At 35.7% G+C, this 15379-nt stretch overlaps 1 protein-coding gene across 1 annotated transcript; it reads left to right on the forward strand.

Annotated features, from left to right (window-relative positions):
• Positions 1 to 4493: 4493 nt before the first annotated feature.
• LOC110757294 (syntaxin-132) lies at positions 4494 to 9971 on the forward strand. The gene is made up of 13 exons (XM_021958872.2): positions 4494 to 4782; positions 5788 to 5898; positions 6060 to 6116; positions 6769 to 6817; positions 7087 to 7175; positions 7268 to 7341; positions 7739 to 7781; positions 7885 to 7945; positions 8060 to 8085; positions 8168 to 8245; positions 8578 to 8658; positions 9365 to 9430; positions 9586 to 9971. Exons 1-13 carry the CDS (start codon positions 4765 to 4767, stop codon positions 9757 to 9759), a joined length of 927 nt encoding a protein of 308 aa, XP_021814564.1. The 5' UTR covers positions 4494 to 4764; the 3' UTR covers positions 9760 to 9971.
• The last annotated feature ends 5408 nt before the right edge of the window (positions 9972 to 15379 follow it).

The raw sequence follows: 15379 nt of genomic DNA on the forward strand, positions 1-15379 counted from the left end.
CATGCTCAAATAGTACTTGGTGTTTTGATTAGAATTGTTTGAAGCATGCTCTAGCTACTTATTGAGTTAATCTCACTATTAATTTATTGCAGTTCAAGGTACTAATATTAATGAAGCTGTATAGGCAATTTGGGGGGGACGATCTTTTGTTTTGGTCCCAAAGGAAAAAAAAGAAGCTAGTTTTCCTTTGAGAAATAAGTGGTTTGCCACGTGAACATGTTTAAACTTTGTTTCTATTTTCAGTTGGTTCTTCCTAATTAGTTTAGAAGCTAAGAGTTGTTATTGGCTTTCAAGTTTTTGTTTATTTGGGTTTGTTTTAAGAGACCTTTTTTCACTAAAGTGGTTGTTTGGTAAGTAGGTTAAGTAGCACTATCTTATATAAGTAAAGGGATGTTACATTGACTCCATCAAGATATCTGATTTCCTCCTATAGAATTGGAGTCTTTTAAGAAGGTTTTAGCTTATTTGGTTTAAACAATGTGGATCCAACAAACAATACATTAGCAAGATAAAAGGCTTGGAACACTTTGAGGGGGATGAGATTAAAGCACATAAAATCAGGAGCTATGTATGAGAATACATAACCTAGTAATTAGAGAACTCAAGAATTGGGTTCAATGAGAGAAACGAATAATATGATAGTCGTAAGGGATGCACAGTTTATTTGCTCAACCATATAAGTGTGTATGCCGTCTAACATTTTGGAGGTTGTATTTATTTAAATTCTTAATAAAATCCATAGCTTGTATGAGTGGGATGTTATAGTTACACGACCATCCTTCAAAACCTTTACCTATGTGAATGTGAGATTGGGCTTATCGTCAAATACACTCATGAAAATTAGGATTAGCATAAAGCTTCCTATGAACTTCAAATAACCAATGATTCGACTTTATGATTGATCTTATGACCCAGTTGATTTTCTAATTGATTTTGTATATTAAATGAATGTAAAAGATGCTAAAGACCCCATGAAGTGTCGAGCTTTCCCTTTTCTCTTGGAAGGATCCACTAAGGATGTGGTTCAAATCCTTGAAACTAGATTCCATTAACTTATTTGACCCAACTCAACCAAAGTTTCATCAATCAGTTTCTTTCTGCATCAAAGAAGAGGCACCCAACTAACTATCTCTTGAGCAAGGTCTAAAATATCGATTATATCGGAAATATCGGTAGTCCAAAAACACGGAAATTTTGATGGAAATATTGGGATATTATTGATATCAATAAAAATTGAATAAAAACCACGGAAATTGTAAGAAAAACTTGGAAATTTTTATTGAAACTTTGGAAAATGTTTATTTAGTCAATTACCTATTAGTTTATCACAAAAAATTAGAAGGAAATGCATTGCATGAAGGATTTAACTGATTTAAGTTGATTATACAGTGAGATGGCAAACACTGTGAGTGTAGAAAGTATGTAGTAATTAATGAAAAAAGATTAAACACATCATAATCATTTATATATAATGATTTACTACAATATTTTACACTTTATATATTACATGGTAAGATACATGAGTGACTTAGAACATCCACAGTGGGGGGGGTGTAAATTCGGGGATGTAAAGCCACTTTTACATCCCATTTACACCTCCGAGGAGTGTAAATATGTTTTTTGCTCCAGTGGGGGGTGTAAATTCGGGGGTGTAGCCGTGGGTCCCAGCCTTTTATGTTGACTTTTCTTCATTTTTCTTCTCTTTTCTCGGGTGGGTCCCGCCTGCAAGGGATGTAAAAATGGATGTAAATATACATTTTATTTTACATCCCCACGGTGGTGATGTATATTTACATCCATTTACATCTCACCATTGGAGACGATTTCGGTGACTCGGGGTGTATATTTAACATACACCCCCATATACAACCCCCCCCCCCACTGTGGATGCTCTTAGTACCACATAAAGTTCTTATGATGTTCAAATTTTTCACTATCTTCATCATCTCTATGTGTAGAGTAAGTGTATTGTGAAGAGTAGTAATCAAATGATAAATCCCCAAAATAGTTTTGCATGTAATTGTTAACATGCCACCCATATAAATATAAATATGTTAGCATATTATCACAAAAACATAAGTGATATGGTGGTTAAGGTGTTGGAGGAGTAAAATGGGAGGGGTTCAAATCCCCTTTGTGTTCTTTTCTCTCCCTTTTTTGCCTTTTTTTTTTTTTTCCTTTACATCGATATTTTCGATATTTTAGCGATATTACACCGATAATTTGACAAAATATTGTTGAAGTGTGAGCGAAATTATCGACATTGATATTTTCTGATATTATCGTCGATATCGTCGATATTTATACAATATGTACATGGATATGTTCCGAAATATCCGTGATTCGAAAAAATCGAAATATCCTCGATATTTCATCGATATTATCGATATTTCATACTATGCTCTTGAGTAAGACCTTAATGAAAGGTTGTGAGAGTACATCAACTGCTTCAACCAAGAAGTAATTAGTTTCCTAAGCTGCTTCAAAGACACATCCTGTACAAGTCTTCTGGCTGGATTTCGGAAAGGACCTTTCCTATTCCATGTCAAAATAATAAACACCTAAGAATTATAAAGACTTTGTGTTTGAGGCGTATCTTCGTGCCATTGTTGATGGCGCAAGATGAAAGCACATAAAATGATAAAGTAAAAACAAGCATTAACCCTAAAATTAATGAATTGTAATCCACTAGAAAAGATAGAAAATCTTAATAGTTTTATTAGCAATAGAAATTAACTTAAGAATGAAAACTTCATAAAGTTGTTTAAATAGAAAAACAAAATTCCTAAAATCGTTAGAAATCCTAGATTCTAGAATATTCATAAAACTTATCTAATAAGAAAATAATAAAATCCTAATATGAAAATCATATTAGGTAAAACAAATCCTAATAGGATACTTATTCTATACATATAAAATAATAAAGTAAATTAAATATAATTCTTCCCAGAAAATTCTTTTTGCTTCAAAGCTAATCAAGCAACCTAAAAATCTCAAAGCCTTCTTTTTATACACCATAATTCACACTCAAGTATGATTTTCCATATTTGAAATCCTTTTTCCGATTTTGAATAGCTTTTCTAAATCTTTTGTGTAGGGAAAAAATCCATATGTTGTCATACATCAGTTGAAGAGATGACATATAATACACCAAAGGGAAGATATTCATCTTGGCCTTACTTAGGGGATAAACAAAAGGAAAATGCTAGGGAGACCAACTTTAGATACCAACTTGTGTACATACCAACTTGTGTACGTACCATCTCTCTAATAGAGAGTGGGACCCATTGAATTTATGGGCTCCACCATTATTAGAGAGATGATACACAAGTTGGAGTGAAATAATAGACATGATTGACTAAATACCTAGAAGGGACGATTTGAGAAATATCAGACGGTCTTTGGTCGGTGCCACACCGATGTACCCCGTTGTCCATTTTTTGGAAGGTTATGGAAGACTTGGTTAGTCACACTGACCTAGTTCAAACGAATTGTTTGAACTCAACCTCAAGAGGTCATCCCGCTGTTAGACCAAATTCAGGCATCAACAACTTATATGGTGTCATTATTGTTTACTCAAGTTGAGTTAAGTGTGGATGTTTAGATTTGAAGTAGGGAATTAAATTTTAACACACTATGATTTCATATAATTTATAAGGAAAATACTTGCTTCCTTCCCTAGAGTTAGGAATTCCTAATGTCTTGCCTATCACAGTTTGACAAGTGTGTAGAGATTTATCCTTTTGTATTTTTTATAAGTTATTTTTGCATATATGTTAGAGTGTGATTTGTAGGAAGTAAGAATGTCTCTTTCTTAGAAGGAGGGAAACAATGTTTATTAAATAAACATCTTCAATGAAACAGTCAATAATTAATTTTTAATTTTTTAATAAAATACTGACAAAGTTTGTTATTTAAATTTTATTTTAAATTAATCTAATCTACGGAAAATGGAATTTGAACCTTGATGCAACTCATTGCCTTGGTTAACTGACCTATCCAATATTTGCATTTTGACGGAATTTAAGACTGTTGTTAAAGTAAATGAAGAGATGACACAAAATAGAATATGAGACAGAGTGGCCACGGACGTTTTGGGTACAACAAATCTTTACTGTCCAAAGATTAGGCCGCTCTCAACCCAAAGCCATTAATTTTGACAAATAAAAAATCATCAATTCCATTTTCCAGATCTTGAACAAACAAATCATGGTACGTAAAAACACTCACAGATCCAAGACGGGAACCAACTCTGTTTGCACAGGATTGAATACAATGACACAAACACCCTCTCTCCTCCAGCCCACGTAAGTCATGTAATGTGCGGAGAAACGCAACCGAGATCAAAGGATATATTCGTCCTTTTAAGGAAGTTCAAAAATAGAAAGTGCCACTTCTTTCTCTCTCAGATTTCCCCATTAAGTAATAAATGATATTTTATTTTAAATAAAGTAATAAAAGAACATGAAAAGTAACAAAATTCGAAAAAATAAAATAAAATCGCTGCCTTCGCGTTCCGTCTCTGATCTCTCTCCCTCTCTTTCTTTCCCAACTTTCCAACACAAAAAGCACATTCTGTCTTTCTCTTTCATTGGTTTCCTTTTCTCTCCTTTCTGGAAACCCTAAGTGACCTGGTTTTTTTTTTAATTAACCAGGTCCTCACAGGAGAGAACTTAATTTTTTTTGTACAAAAAAAGTTGCAGGCTTTTTTTTTTTTTTCGCAAATTGTTGTGTCTTAGTTGCATTTCTCAGCTGCCATCGACAATGAACGACCTGCTAACGGTAATTTATTTCTGTATTGGTCCATTAATTTATGCCGTGGCTGGTCTGTTTCTACATTTTTGGAGTTTTTCATGTTCTGTTTTTGTCATGATCCGGCTGTCTTTGTTGTTATTGGATCTGCGTTTTTAAAAGAGTATTTTGAACTTTTGGATTATGGGATTTTGTTTTTGTTTTTGTTGTCTTTGCTTGGTTGGTGAGAAAAGGAGGGAAAGTATAGGAAATTGAAAGTTTTAGAAACAGAATCATGAGATTTTGCGTTGTCTGGAGATCCCTCCTGAGGAGATAATGCAGTTTGCTTGACTACAAGTGTTTAGTTTACTTCATTCTAGCTCAAACAACATGAACTAGTGTAGACTAGCAAAAAAAAGAAGGAAAAAGTTGATTTCTTTTCCTCCTTTTCTTCTTATATTCGGTTTGTCAGCTATCAAAAATAATGGATCTGCATTTCTGTTTGAACCTCTTTAGATCTTTCTAAATCAAACTTTGATGTTATAGTTAATGAGAAGTACATATCTTTCTCATTTTCGGAATTATGGTGTCGGTTTTTATGTATGTTGTAATATTGATAATTTGAAATTGGAGTTCAAACGATTAAAAAGGGAAACAAGGATATGAATGGAAGTTTTCAGACAAGTATTATAATTTTTTAAATGCTGAACGGAAGAACACTTTACATAACTGGATTTCATTAGTGATTGAGGCTTGGTTTTTCCTTGTATATCTGGATGGGATTTCCTTGTTTATACTACTGAACATATACTAGACTGTGTCCTTAAAAAAGATAAATAGCGGCGTTACAATGTGGTTGCATAATTCTCCAGCATATATAATGTGTGTGTAGATATAATTTTTTTTTTTAAAATTTATTTATTTCTGTTTGTATATATTTCCATAGAGTTCAGTGGCGAAAGGATTCATTCAATTGAACTCAAGTAATCTGGATTACTGTGTTTTAGAGTTAAGTTCCTTGTCTGTTGGACCTATTTACTAATTTAAAACTTGCAGGATTCTTTTGAGATCCCTCGGGGTCAAGCATCTAGAGATGGAGATATCGAACTAGGAACAAATGGTTCAATGAATTCTGGAGAATTTGGTTTGGAGAATTTCTTTAAAAAGGTTCGTAAGCATCCTTGCATCCTTTTCTTGGATTTCACTTGAATACATGCAAACTTGATTATTTTATTTTGCTTCAACTTTTCCTTTAGATAAGTATGGAATTTAAAATATGTTTATTTTGTGTTGCTTCTGTCTAATGATTTCATGATTTTTGCCCCCAGGTTCAAGAGATTGAGAAGCAAAATGAGAAGCTGGATAAGCTCCTAAAAAAACTCCAGGTATCTATTCTCTTCAATATGTTTTTCGTACATTGCTAGAACCATGAAAGTTAGTTTGATAGTTCCAGCCTGTTAGTATTTTCCAAATAATTTCGTGATCATGGTTCCTAATTCGCGGGTTATATTCTATGAGTTTTATAAATTTATTACTCTGAACTAGGAGTCATTTTAGTCTTGCGCTTATGAATGTTGCTGTTAGATTTAGTTGAGATCAATTTATTTTTCCTAGTAGCTTGAAAAATTGAGTCCCATTTTTGTTTAGTGTTGTTGTTATCTTTGGAATTATGTGTTTGATGCCAGTAGATGGTGGTTCAATGATATTGTAATTGCATTTGTAGGTATATAGATAGGAAGGGTCTTCATTTGGGAATTTTAGTTACAAGGTGATGAACAAATGTAACTACAAGGAACCCAAACATAGACAATGTTTAGAATTGTATAGCAACTAGACCAAGCTTTGTTTATTTGCATGCCGATGCAGCATCCAGATTTGTAATTAAGTATTGTATAAACTATTGTTTGAAAATATTGTGTTAGCTTTTAGTTTCCTTACACAATAGCATAAACAATTAGAAAGTGTTTTTAAAAAAAAATGAGTCTTTGAGATATAAAATGCAGATTTATGTAATTTCGTTATGAAATTTGTATGCAGGATGCACATGAGGAGTCCAAGGCTGTGACTAAGGCTCCCTCAATGAAATGTAATCTCAAACTTGTTGATTTCTTTATAAAATGCACTTTTATGTAATTTGTTGGTAAATGTTTGGCATTCTCATTTTTGTGTTAAGTGCAAACTTCTTAAAAAGATAGCATATATATGTTTTTTGTGGACAAGTGGATTTAATAAAGGGGATAGATCACACCCGTAATATTTTATGGTGTTATCTCGTCTGTTTGCATTCAACAACTTAAATTTGATTTTCTTCCTGATTAAGTCTTCACTGATGATGGATCCTTTCATCACATGCAGCAATCAAGCAGCGGATGGAGAAAGATGTCGATGAAGTTGGAAAAATTGCTCGTTGGATAAAGTCAAAAATTGAAGAACTCGACAAAGAGGTATAACCTGATTCAACAGATAGCTGCTTTTAATTATGTGATCAGAAGTAATTTTAATTCCTCGTCTGACTGACCTTTCCTTCTGGGTCCAGAATTTGGCAAATAGACAGAAGCCTGGGTGTGGAAAAGGTTCAGGTGTAGATCGATCCCGAACAGCAACAACCCTGTAAGTTGCTAATAGTTTAGTGATTGGCCAGAAATGTAATCATTTGGTGTTCTTTGTTGTTATATTATGCATTATAGAAGTATTGCCTCTTGTGGATAATCTAATGATCATTGTGGTTTCCTCTTATATTGTTATACTTTAGATGTGTATTTGATTTGATTGTTATGGGCAAATGTTGCAGTATAGTTCTACTTTTCAATATATCTTATCATTTACCGGTGTATTCTTTTCGATTTTAAAGATTGTTCAACCACAACTTCATTTAAGGGGTTTGCTTTTCCTTAATCATTATAAGAACATGTCTGCATGGAACTCAAAAGTCTGACTTAATGGGATTATATTTGTCAATAAACCGAATCTGACTTTGTCAAGTGCCCATTGCCATCTATTGTTACAGTGCCTTGAAAAAAAAATTAAAGGACAAGATGGCTGAATTTCAGGTAGGTCACATACACACATTTTCGTATAAGATTAGTGTTTTAATCTTGTTTCTTTCATTTTCTATTATATTCTCTCAATTTTTTATTTATTTAAAATATGTAGACTCTAAGAGAAACCATCCATCAAGAGTATCGGGAGGTTGTCGAGAGGCGAGTTTTTACAGGTTTGAACCTTCCACTTGTCACTCATGTGTGGCTATTACTTCTGAAACTTGATGCGCCAGATTTCTCAAGACCTTAACAAATTTTTTATTTCTCGTGCGTTTTGTGATTATCAGTAACGGGCACAAGAGCTGATGAAGAGGTGAAACTTATTGCACTGTTAAAATTCCAGTATATCTATACCATTGTAAAACCTCGTGTTCTAATTAGTTATCAATGTACAGACAATTGAAAGATTAATTGAGACAGGAGACAGTGAACAAATTTTTCAAAAGGCAATCCGGGAACAAGGACGAGGCCAGGTTTGTCATTTTTTTCGTTGTTACTCTCTTCCCCTAATTGAGCATATTTAACTATCAAAATTGGAAATTTTGAGAACTTAAGCAATTTTTTTTTTTTTTGGACATATCAAACAATTTAGTCCAAACTGCAATCCCATCTGCTGAAGTTGTTAGCTTGGTCTAATGAATCATCAGATTTACTAATTTGTATTTTCTTTTTCCTTTTTCTCATTTTTTTTCTTCTCCTTTTTGTTAAAGTGAAAATTATACGTTTGGGAGATACCATGAGCCGCTAACCAATGATGGTTAAGATTGATCACATCTGATTTCAATATTCGTGTATCAAATTGTAGATAATGGACACTCTGGCTGAGATTCAAGAGCGCCATGATGCGGTTAGAGATCTTGAGAGGAAGCTTCTTGATTTACAGCAGGTATCTTATTAGTTTGTGCAATCATGCTTACTATTTGATAAAAATATCAAGTAGCTATATAATGCAGATGTCTGAGCCTAGGCCTGAGAATTTTAAAGTTTGCTTTGCCATGTTGATTATATAGAATCAAACTGTTGAATCTTGCTTCATGGTGTTCTGTAAGAATGTGAAGGATCAGTTTGATCCTGAGGTTGTCTCATGGTGTGTTGAGCCTGTGTTTAGTGGCTCATAAAACCATGTTATGTTCCACTTTTAATGCCATAATTTGATCACGTCTGACTTGGAGAATAGCCCAACAGCCTTGAAAAGGGCTTGACATACAATTAAATGGAATCTTTTCCAATCAAATGGTATCTTGAGGGGAACCTTGTGGATTTACAATGGATGTCTTGTTAGTTTTGAATCTTGCTTTATGGTATTTTGTAAAAATGTAATGGATCAGTTTGATCATGTATTTGTCTCAAAATGTTCTGAGCCTGGGCCTCGTCATCTTCCTCTTAGAGCTAAGTCTAAGTGAATGTCCACTTTTAATGCCATAAAATTGCTTTTGGGATGCCCTAGTATGATACAAGAGATGCGTGCCCGATTGTCCATAGATACTTGGATGTGTAAAAAATTAAAAGGAAATAGCATTGCTATTTGCATTCTGCCCATAATAGTTGATAAAATTTGGAAATATATGTTAAAAACCATCTCTTATGCACAGATATTTCTGGATATGGCGGTGTTGGTGGATGCACAAGGGGACTTACTTGACAACATAGAAACCCAGGTATTTTACCAGAATCTCAAAGCATGAGGTCCCCATGAATCTCTCAAAATTATTAAACAGAAGAAGAAGACATGATTTTGAAAAATGACAACTGCTACTCTTGCATCTTACTTTGACAAATGATAATGTAATTTGTCTTTAATTTCTTTCTCCAGGTATCGAGTGCAGTAGATCATGTACAGCAAGGGAATACTGCTCTTCAGAAGGCGAAGAAGCTACAGAAGAGTTCCAGGAAATGGATGTGCATTGCGATCCTCATCCTTCTCATCATTGTTATAATCATTGTGGTGGCCGTGCTCAAGCCGTGGAATAGCAACAAGGGCGCTTAGCTCTAGTAATTTGTAATTTGTAAGTATAGTGTATTACAACTGACCCCTCTGGGACTCCAGCAAATCACGTGAATAATTTGCGGTTCGTTTTACAAACGTGGTTTCTAGCACTTTTATTATCCTGTGATAATGAGTGTGCATGTAACACTATTAGTTTGAAGAAACTGTCACTATATTCTTTAATATACATAAAATAAAAAACTTTCAATCAATTTTTTGTTTTTGTTCACGGTCTAACCGAGTTATTCTGATCATCGCATGGAGAAGTTATTATTATTATTATTTTTTCCTTAAAGACGAACAAACTTATAGAGAGCATAATTTAACTTGCAAATTTAGCATGAGTTCCTTGATGTCATTCAGATGTGAATAGTCTCCAAGGAGGACTTATAAATTATAAGCCTCTAGACTATAATCTTTATCATTTAGATGAATAATCTGTTTCCCGAACTGCACTGGTGGGTGTTGTAGTGAGGCCAAATCCAAATGGGAAGAGAGGATCATAATGCCCATCTCCAACATCCATAGGGAGCTGATTAACGGTTTTGACCCAAGTGCAAGAAAGCTTGCCAGTAAAACCAGTCACCTAATAAAAAATCAGCTACTCCTTGGCCTTCAGTTCCTGGAAGCCAAGCTGCAACAAGAGCATCAATCGAAGCGACATAGGGTTAAATCGCAATAGGATGGCCGGAGATGACGATAACAACGCATTTCACAGCACCACAAACATTAGTGATGGTGCTCAGGCCAGGGTTGGGGATTGTCAAATTTAAGCTGTCACCAAATGTCTCCGTATATGGATGTTATCCAACTACGACTACGACAATGGCATACGAGAAATCATTTCACTTCAAAAAGTCAGCGTCAGGATTCTCCTTGTAGACTAACTTGGGATTTTGGATCCACTGTATTATCCTTGCAGGTTCTTGAAGCTTGAGCCAACAGCCTTTCAGGCATTTCATGGGTTTTGATATGCTTGCATTGCTGTATATACAGATTTGCAAGAGATGCTGGGAGGATTGATTTGGATGGAATCGTTGAGAGGCTGGCTGTGCTCTTGGATGAAGGAGTGCAAGGGTTTGGAGGGCGGTCTGAGGCGCATTGACTCATGACTAAGTGGTGTAACTCAGTTTACTACAACAGAAAAGCCATTCCATAGCACCTTAAAAACACTAAAAGGCAGGCATAGTGATTGTATAGTTCATAAACTTGATTTGTAAACTTGTAAATACTTGTTAATGCTGAAATGTTGCGACACAGACGTGACCTTTTGATGTTTTCATGTGAACCTTCAACCTTCTATGAACCATTATTAGAGCACTCCTTATGCGTATGCAATCAAATCCAATTTCAAGTGCATATGAGATGAGCAAGTCAGCTTAGCTTGCATAAAGAAATTCTAGAGATTGTTTCCCTCTTTTCGGCCGGGTAGGCCGACGGAAGGAGTTTTTGGTCCTTCTCTTGAGATGCGTAGGCGTGCCACCACCAAGCCACTTGATGGCTTGGATGGAAAGATTGTGTGAGTGTGTTTGCGCTTCTGACTTCTTAATCAAACGATTGATCGACCAAGCAAGGAACCTCCTCTTGGCCTAGGTTCTTTTTCTTCCTTGAGGTCAAGGATGATTGAGCTTTGTATGACTATTTTTAGGATTTTTGTGATAAGTGTAATGAATGTAAAGGCAATGAAAGAAATGACAGAAATGTAAGTGCGATAAACGAAATGACAGAAATGTAAATGCGATAAAATAGATTAAAGCGATAAAGACTTGAATTAAATTCGAATGTAAAGACAATTGAAATTAAATTGCAAGAAAGTAAGCTTACACTAGGAAAACGAAGAGCTTGGATAATATGAAAAGCTTGAAAGATAAAATCCTAGACTATGAATTGAAAAGTACAGGATAAAGAGATAGATTTTGTGTGTTGAGTCGGAGGTTCTTCTCTCTTCTTCTGATGACCTATTTATAGAGTTCCTTTAGCTCATGGGTTTGGCCCTACAATTAATCTGTCTCGAAAATCCTCCCGATGTTAATGCCTTCCGGAGCTCTAGGCATGAACTGCCCGATGTCTTGGAAATCTTCCCAATATTAATGCTTTTCGGAGCTCTAGGCACGAACTACCCGATGTCTTGGAAATCCTCCCGATGTTAATGCTTTCCTGTCTTTGAACTTCTGTTAAGCTCATAATTTCATACATATACATGCCCAAATTTACTTACTTCTTTTGCTTAGTTTCTTATAATTTTGAGTTATTTGCCTCCCTTTGTGTGTTTTGTAGGCCAAAAGAGCAAGAGAACATAATTCATTCAATTCAAGCATGTTAAGGCCTAATTTGGATGAAGGGAAGAAGAGCTTAAAGACAAACTCATTTTGGCTACAGCCCCCTGCCAGTCCAGTTCCGTAGGTCATATTGCAAGCTTTGTTTCAGCAACCTACATAGCTCGGATGAGGCAACATGATTCATGAAAGTTGTTCCAATGGGTGTATACTATAATATATCCGAAATTCAGCCCCATTGGATAATTGTGGAGTCTGTTACCTAGCAAACACAGAGCCATGCTCAGGATGGATTTTATCAGCGCGCAAAATGAGTTAGCAATTTGTTTTGGCCTTAACTTCCTCCTCCGACCTTGGATTGGCCCAAAGGATATATGGCTGGAAAGAAGACATTCTGAACTTCAAGTTTGAGTGCTTAAAGTCTTAATTTGCTTAAGGGAAGCCCAATTCGTAAGCCCTTGAAGTTGCTGGTCATGCTGACCTCAGGATGAGCTATTGTTTCTGGTTGGAAGCTTGGTCATGGTGACATGAAGATGAGCTAGGGCTGCTGGTGGGATTTATTGGTGAAGTGCATCAACCAATTCAGATTTTCTAATACAAGTGCATCAACCAATTCATATTTTCTAATACAAGTGCATCAACCATTTCAGATTTTATAAAACAAGTGTTGTATGCATTAGCCATATTGAATTCAGATTTTCACTTCCCCTAGGCCTATAAATAGGGAAGTTCTCTAAGCTTGTAAACACACCCCAAGGGGGGGAGCTCTCAAACACTTCTCTAGAGCTCCCTTCCCTTCTCTCCCTCAAATTCTCTTAATTTTGCTTTCTAGTTCTCAATTCTAGCTTTCCTTTTGCTTCTTAGTTGTAATTTATTTTTCTTTGTAATGTAAATTCTTTTCTTAAGTTTTCAAGTTTAATTAGTTTCCAAGTTTCAATTATGGTTTTTGTTCTTATTCATTATGCTTATAAGTTAATATGCTAGTTTGAATGATTGATCACCATTTAGGCTTGCATGTTAGCTATCTTGGTTTGAATTAAGAGTATACACCATGCTTTAATTCGAATTGAACTATGAATAGGAAGAGTATGTATGGACATTCGACAACAGGGATTAGATACATGCTTGGTTGTTTAAATTGTTCTTCTATGCTTAATGGGTTCCTAATGCTTAATTTTAGGTTAGACAACAAATGATCAAATTAGGGAATTAGGAACACAAGGTTATGACCACACACCATGGCTTAATCATACTTTAGCTAGAATCAATCCATTAATCTAATTGAACTTGGGAACTTATTTGCTTGAGGTATTTCCTTTTTCTTGTTTTATTTATTTCTTTTTTTCATTTCTGTTTTGTATAGGAGAAATGAATGGGATCATTCAATCACCAATCCTCGTGGGATCGACCTCGCACTTACATACGCTAAACTACCAACGGTTCGTGCACTTGCGAGTATCACAAGTTGAGGATGCAGTTTAATCCATTTTGGTGCAGCTGAATCTACACAACAACTTCGCCACTTGTAGGAAAACATCTACTGAAAACATTTACTGAAAACATCTACAGAAAACATCTGCTGGAACATCTACTGAAAACATCTGCTGAAACATCTACTGAAAACATCTGCTAGAAAACATCTGAACTTAGTTTCGTAGGCTGAGCTTTGGACTTGATTTGACATTTGGTGAGAAGTTGTGCACTTGGAGCTTCTGACTTGGTTAAGGCTCCCACCAACGTTAAGTGACATGTGAACTCCAAATATTTGGATGTCGTCCGCGTGGGTTCCCCACTCAACCAGACCTCTTAGCCTTTTATTTGATATTGCATGAATGTTGGTCTGATGTTGGCAGCATATGGCATTAGGCTTTGATTAATTATATATATATAACAAGACAAAGAACTTTTCGGCCAACACCTTGGCCAACTCTCTAGCCAACACTTTGGCCAACTCTTTCTATACTTTGGCCAACTCTTTGGCCAACCTTCTCTAGACTTTGGCCAACTTCTTTGGCCTTCGCCCAACTTCTTTGGCCTTCGCCCAACCTCTTTGGCCTTCGCCCAACCTCTTTGGCCTTCGCCCAACTTCTTTGGCCTTCTGCCAACCTCTTTGGCCTTCGCCCAACCTCTTTGGCCAACTTTGCAGCCAACGATTTTGGCCACCTTTGCAGCCGCTATTTTGCACCCAGCACATTGCAACCCACATTTTGCATCCAGCACACTGCAACCCACATTTTGCATCCAGCACATTGCAACCCACATTTTGCATCCCACATTTTGCAGCCAACATCCCAAGCTTTCCCACGTGACTTGCTGCTTCCTTTGTCCAAATGTTAGTCAACAAAACACCACTTTTGACTGCAACTTGCATTCATATATATAAATAACAAGACAATTGGATTCCAACCCAAACACTTGCAACCCAATTTGCAAAGAGACCAAATACTCCAGCCAACCAAGTTTGGGAATGCCAAAGTAAACCCACGTGGGTCCTCTCATGTCCAAGCCACCTCTTCAACCAAGTTCAAAACCTCCCTTCTTGGTTTACATGCTGGCTACATTTCTTTTCCTCATTTTCTTCTTCCTCCTTCTCCTTCAAGACCCAAAACCGAGGGTACTGTTCAGAAATCCAGAAGTCATAGTTCGGAAGCTCCAATCAGAAAACTTCCTTCATGAAAGTTGTTCGTCTACCTGAGGACTAAAATCTGTGAAATTTGTAGATTGTTCTCAATTTTCCTGATGCCTCAAAACGGGTTTCCATCTTTTGTGTTCAGCCATGGCTGCTGGGTTTCTGCAGACTCGGTTTCTGCATTTGATTTTAATATGTGATTCTCGGATGGTTGTGATTGCTTCACGAAACTTGCTCGAAATTGTGTTGGCTATAACATATCCAAAATTGAAGATCATCCAACCGTTGTAGTTCCCCCTGCCTTTATTTTTCTGAAGTATGGACTTGGAGACCACTTGACTTAGCTTGGATTTGGAGACCACATCCAAACAGAGATACAAAATATCAGATGTACTAGCTAGAAGAAAGCAGTTCTATTGATCAAGAACTCTTTTCGATTCTATATACCCAAAAGAAAAAATAAATCTAACTACCTGAGCAGTTTACTTTGATTATGCATCACAAACCAATACAAATAAATTAGAAACAATATGCATCACAAACCCACAAAAGTAAAACAGAAATTATATGTACTATCAGTGGCAGATCCAGAAATATTGGGCCAACGGGTCATGGTATAAAATTTCCTAAATTTTTTTGTAGATGAACTTAACACTGAAAAATTAAAGGATGGTACTTTCATTCATATTTTATGGTAAAAACAACATTATAAGCT

This window comes from Prunus avium, chromosome 7 (assembly GCF_965620075.1).
Source record: "Prunus avium chromosome 7, drPruAviu1.hap1.1, whole genome shotgun sequence".
NCBI classification, from domain to species: domain Eukaryota; kingdom Viridiplantae; phylum Streptophyta; class Magnoliopsida; order Rosales; family Rosaceae; genus Prunus; species Prunus avium.

Bases quoted from the DNA above. Each gene is read 5' to 3' on its own strand.
- LOC110757294 (XM_021958872.2), top strand. The intron at 7,176-7,267 runs GTATAACCTGAT...TTCTGGGTCCAG, and splicing joins TTGAAGAACTCGACAAAGAG to AATTTGGCAAATAGACAGAA. The intron at 7,946-8,059 runs GTTTGAACCTTC...TGTGATTATCAG, and splicing joins CGAGAGGCGAGTTTTTACAG to TAACGGGCACAAGAGCTGAT.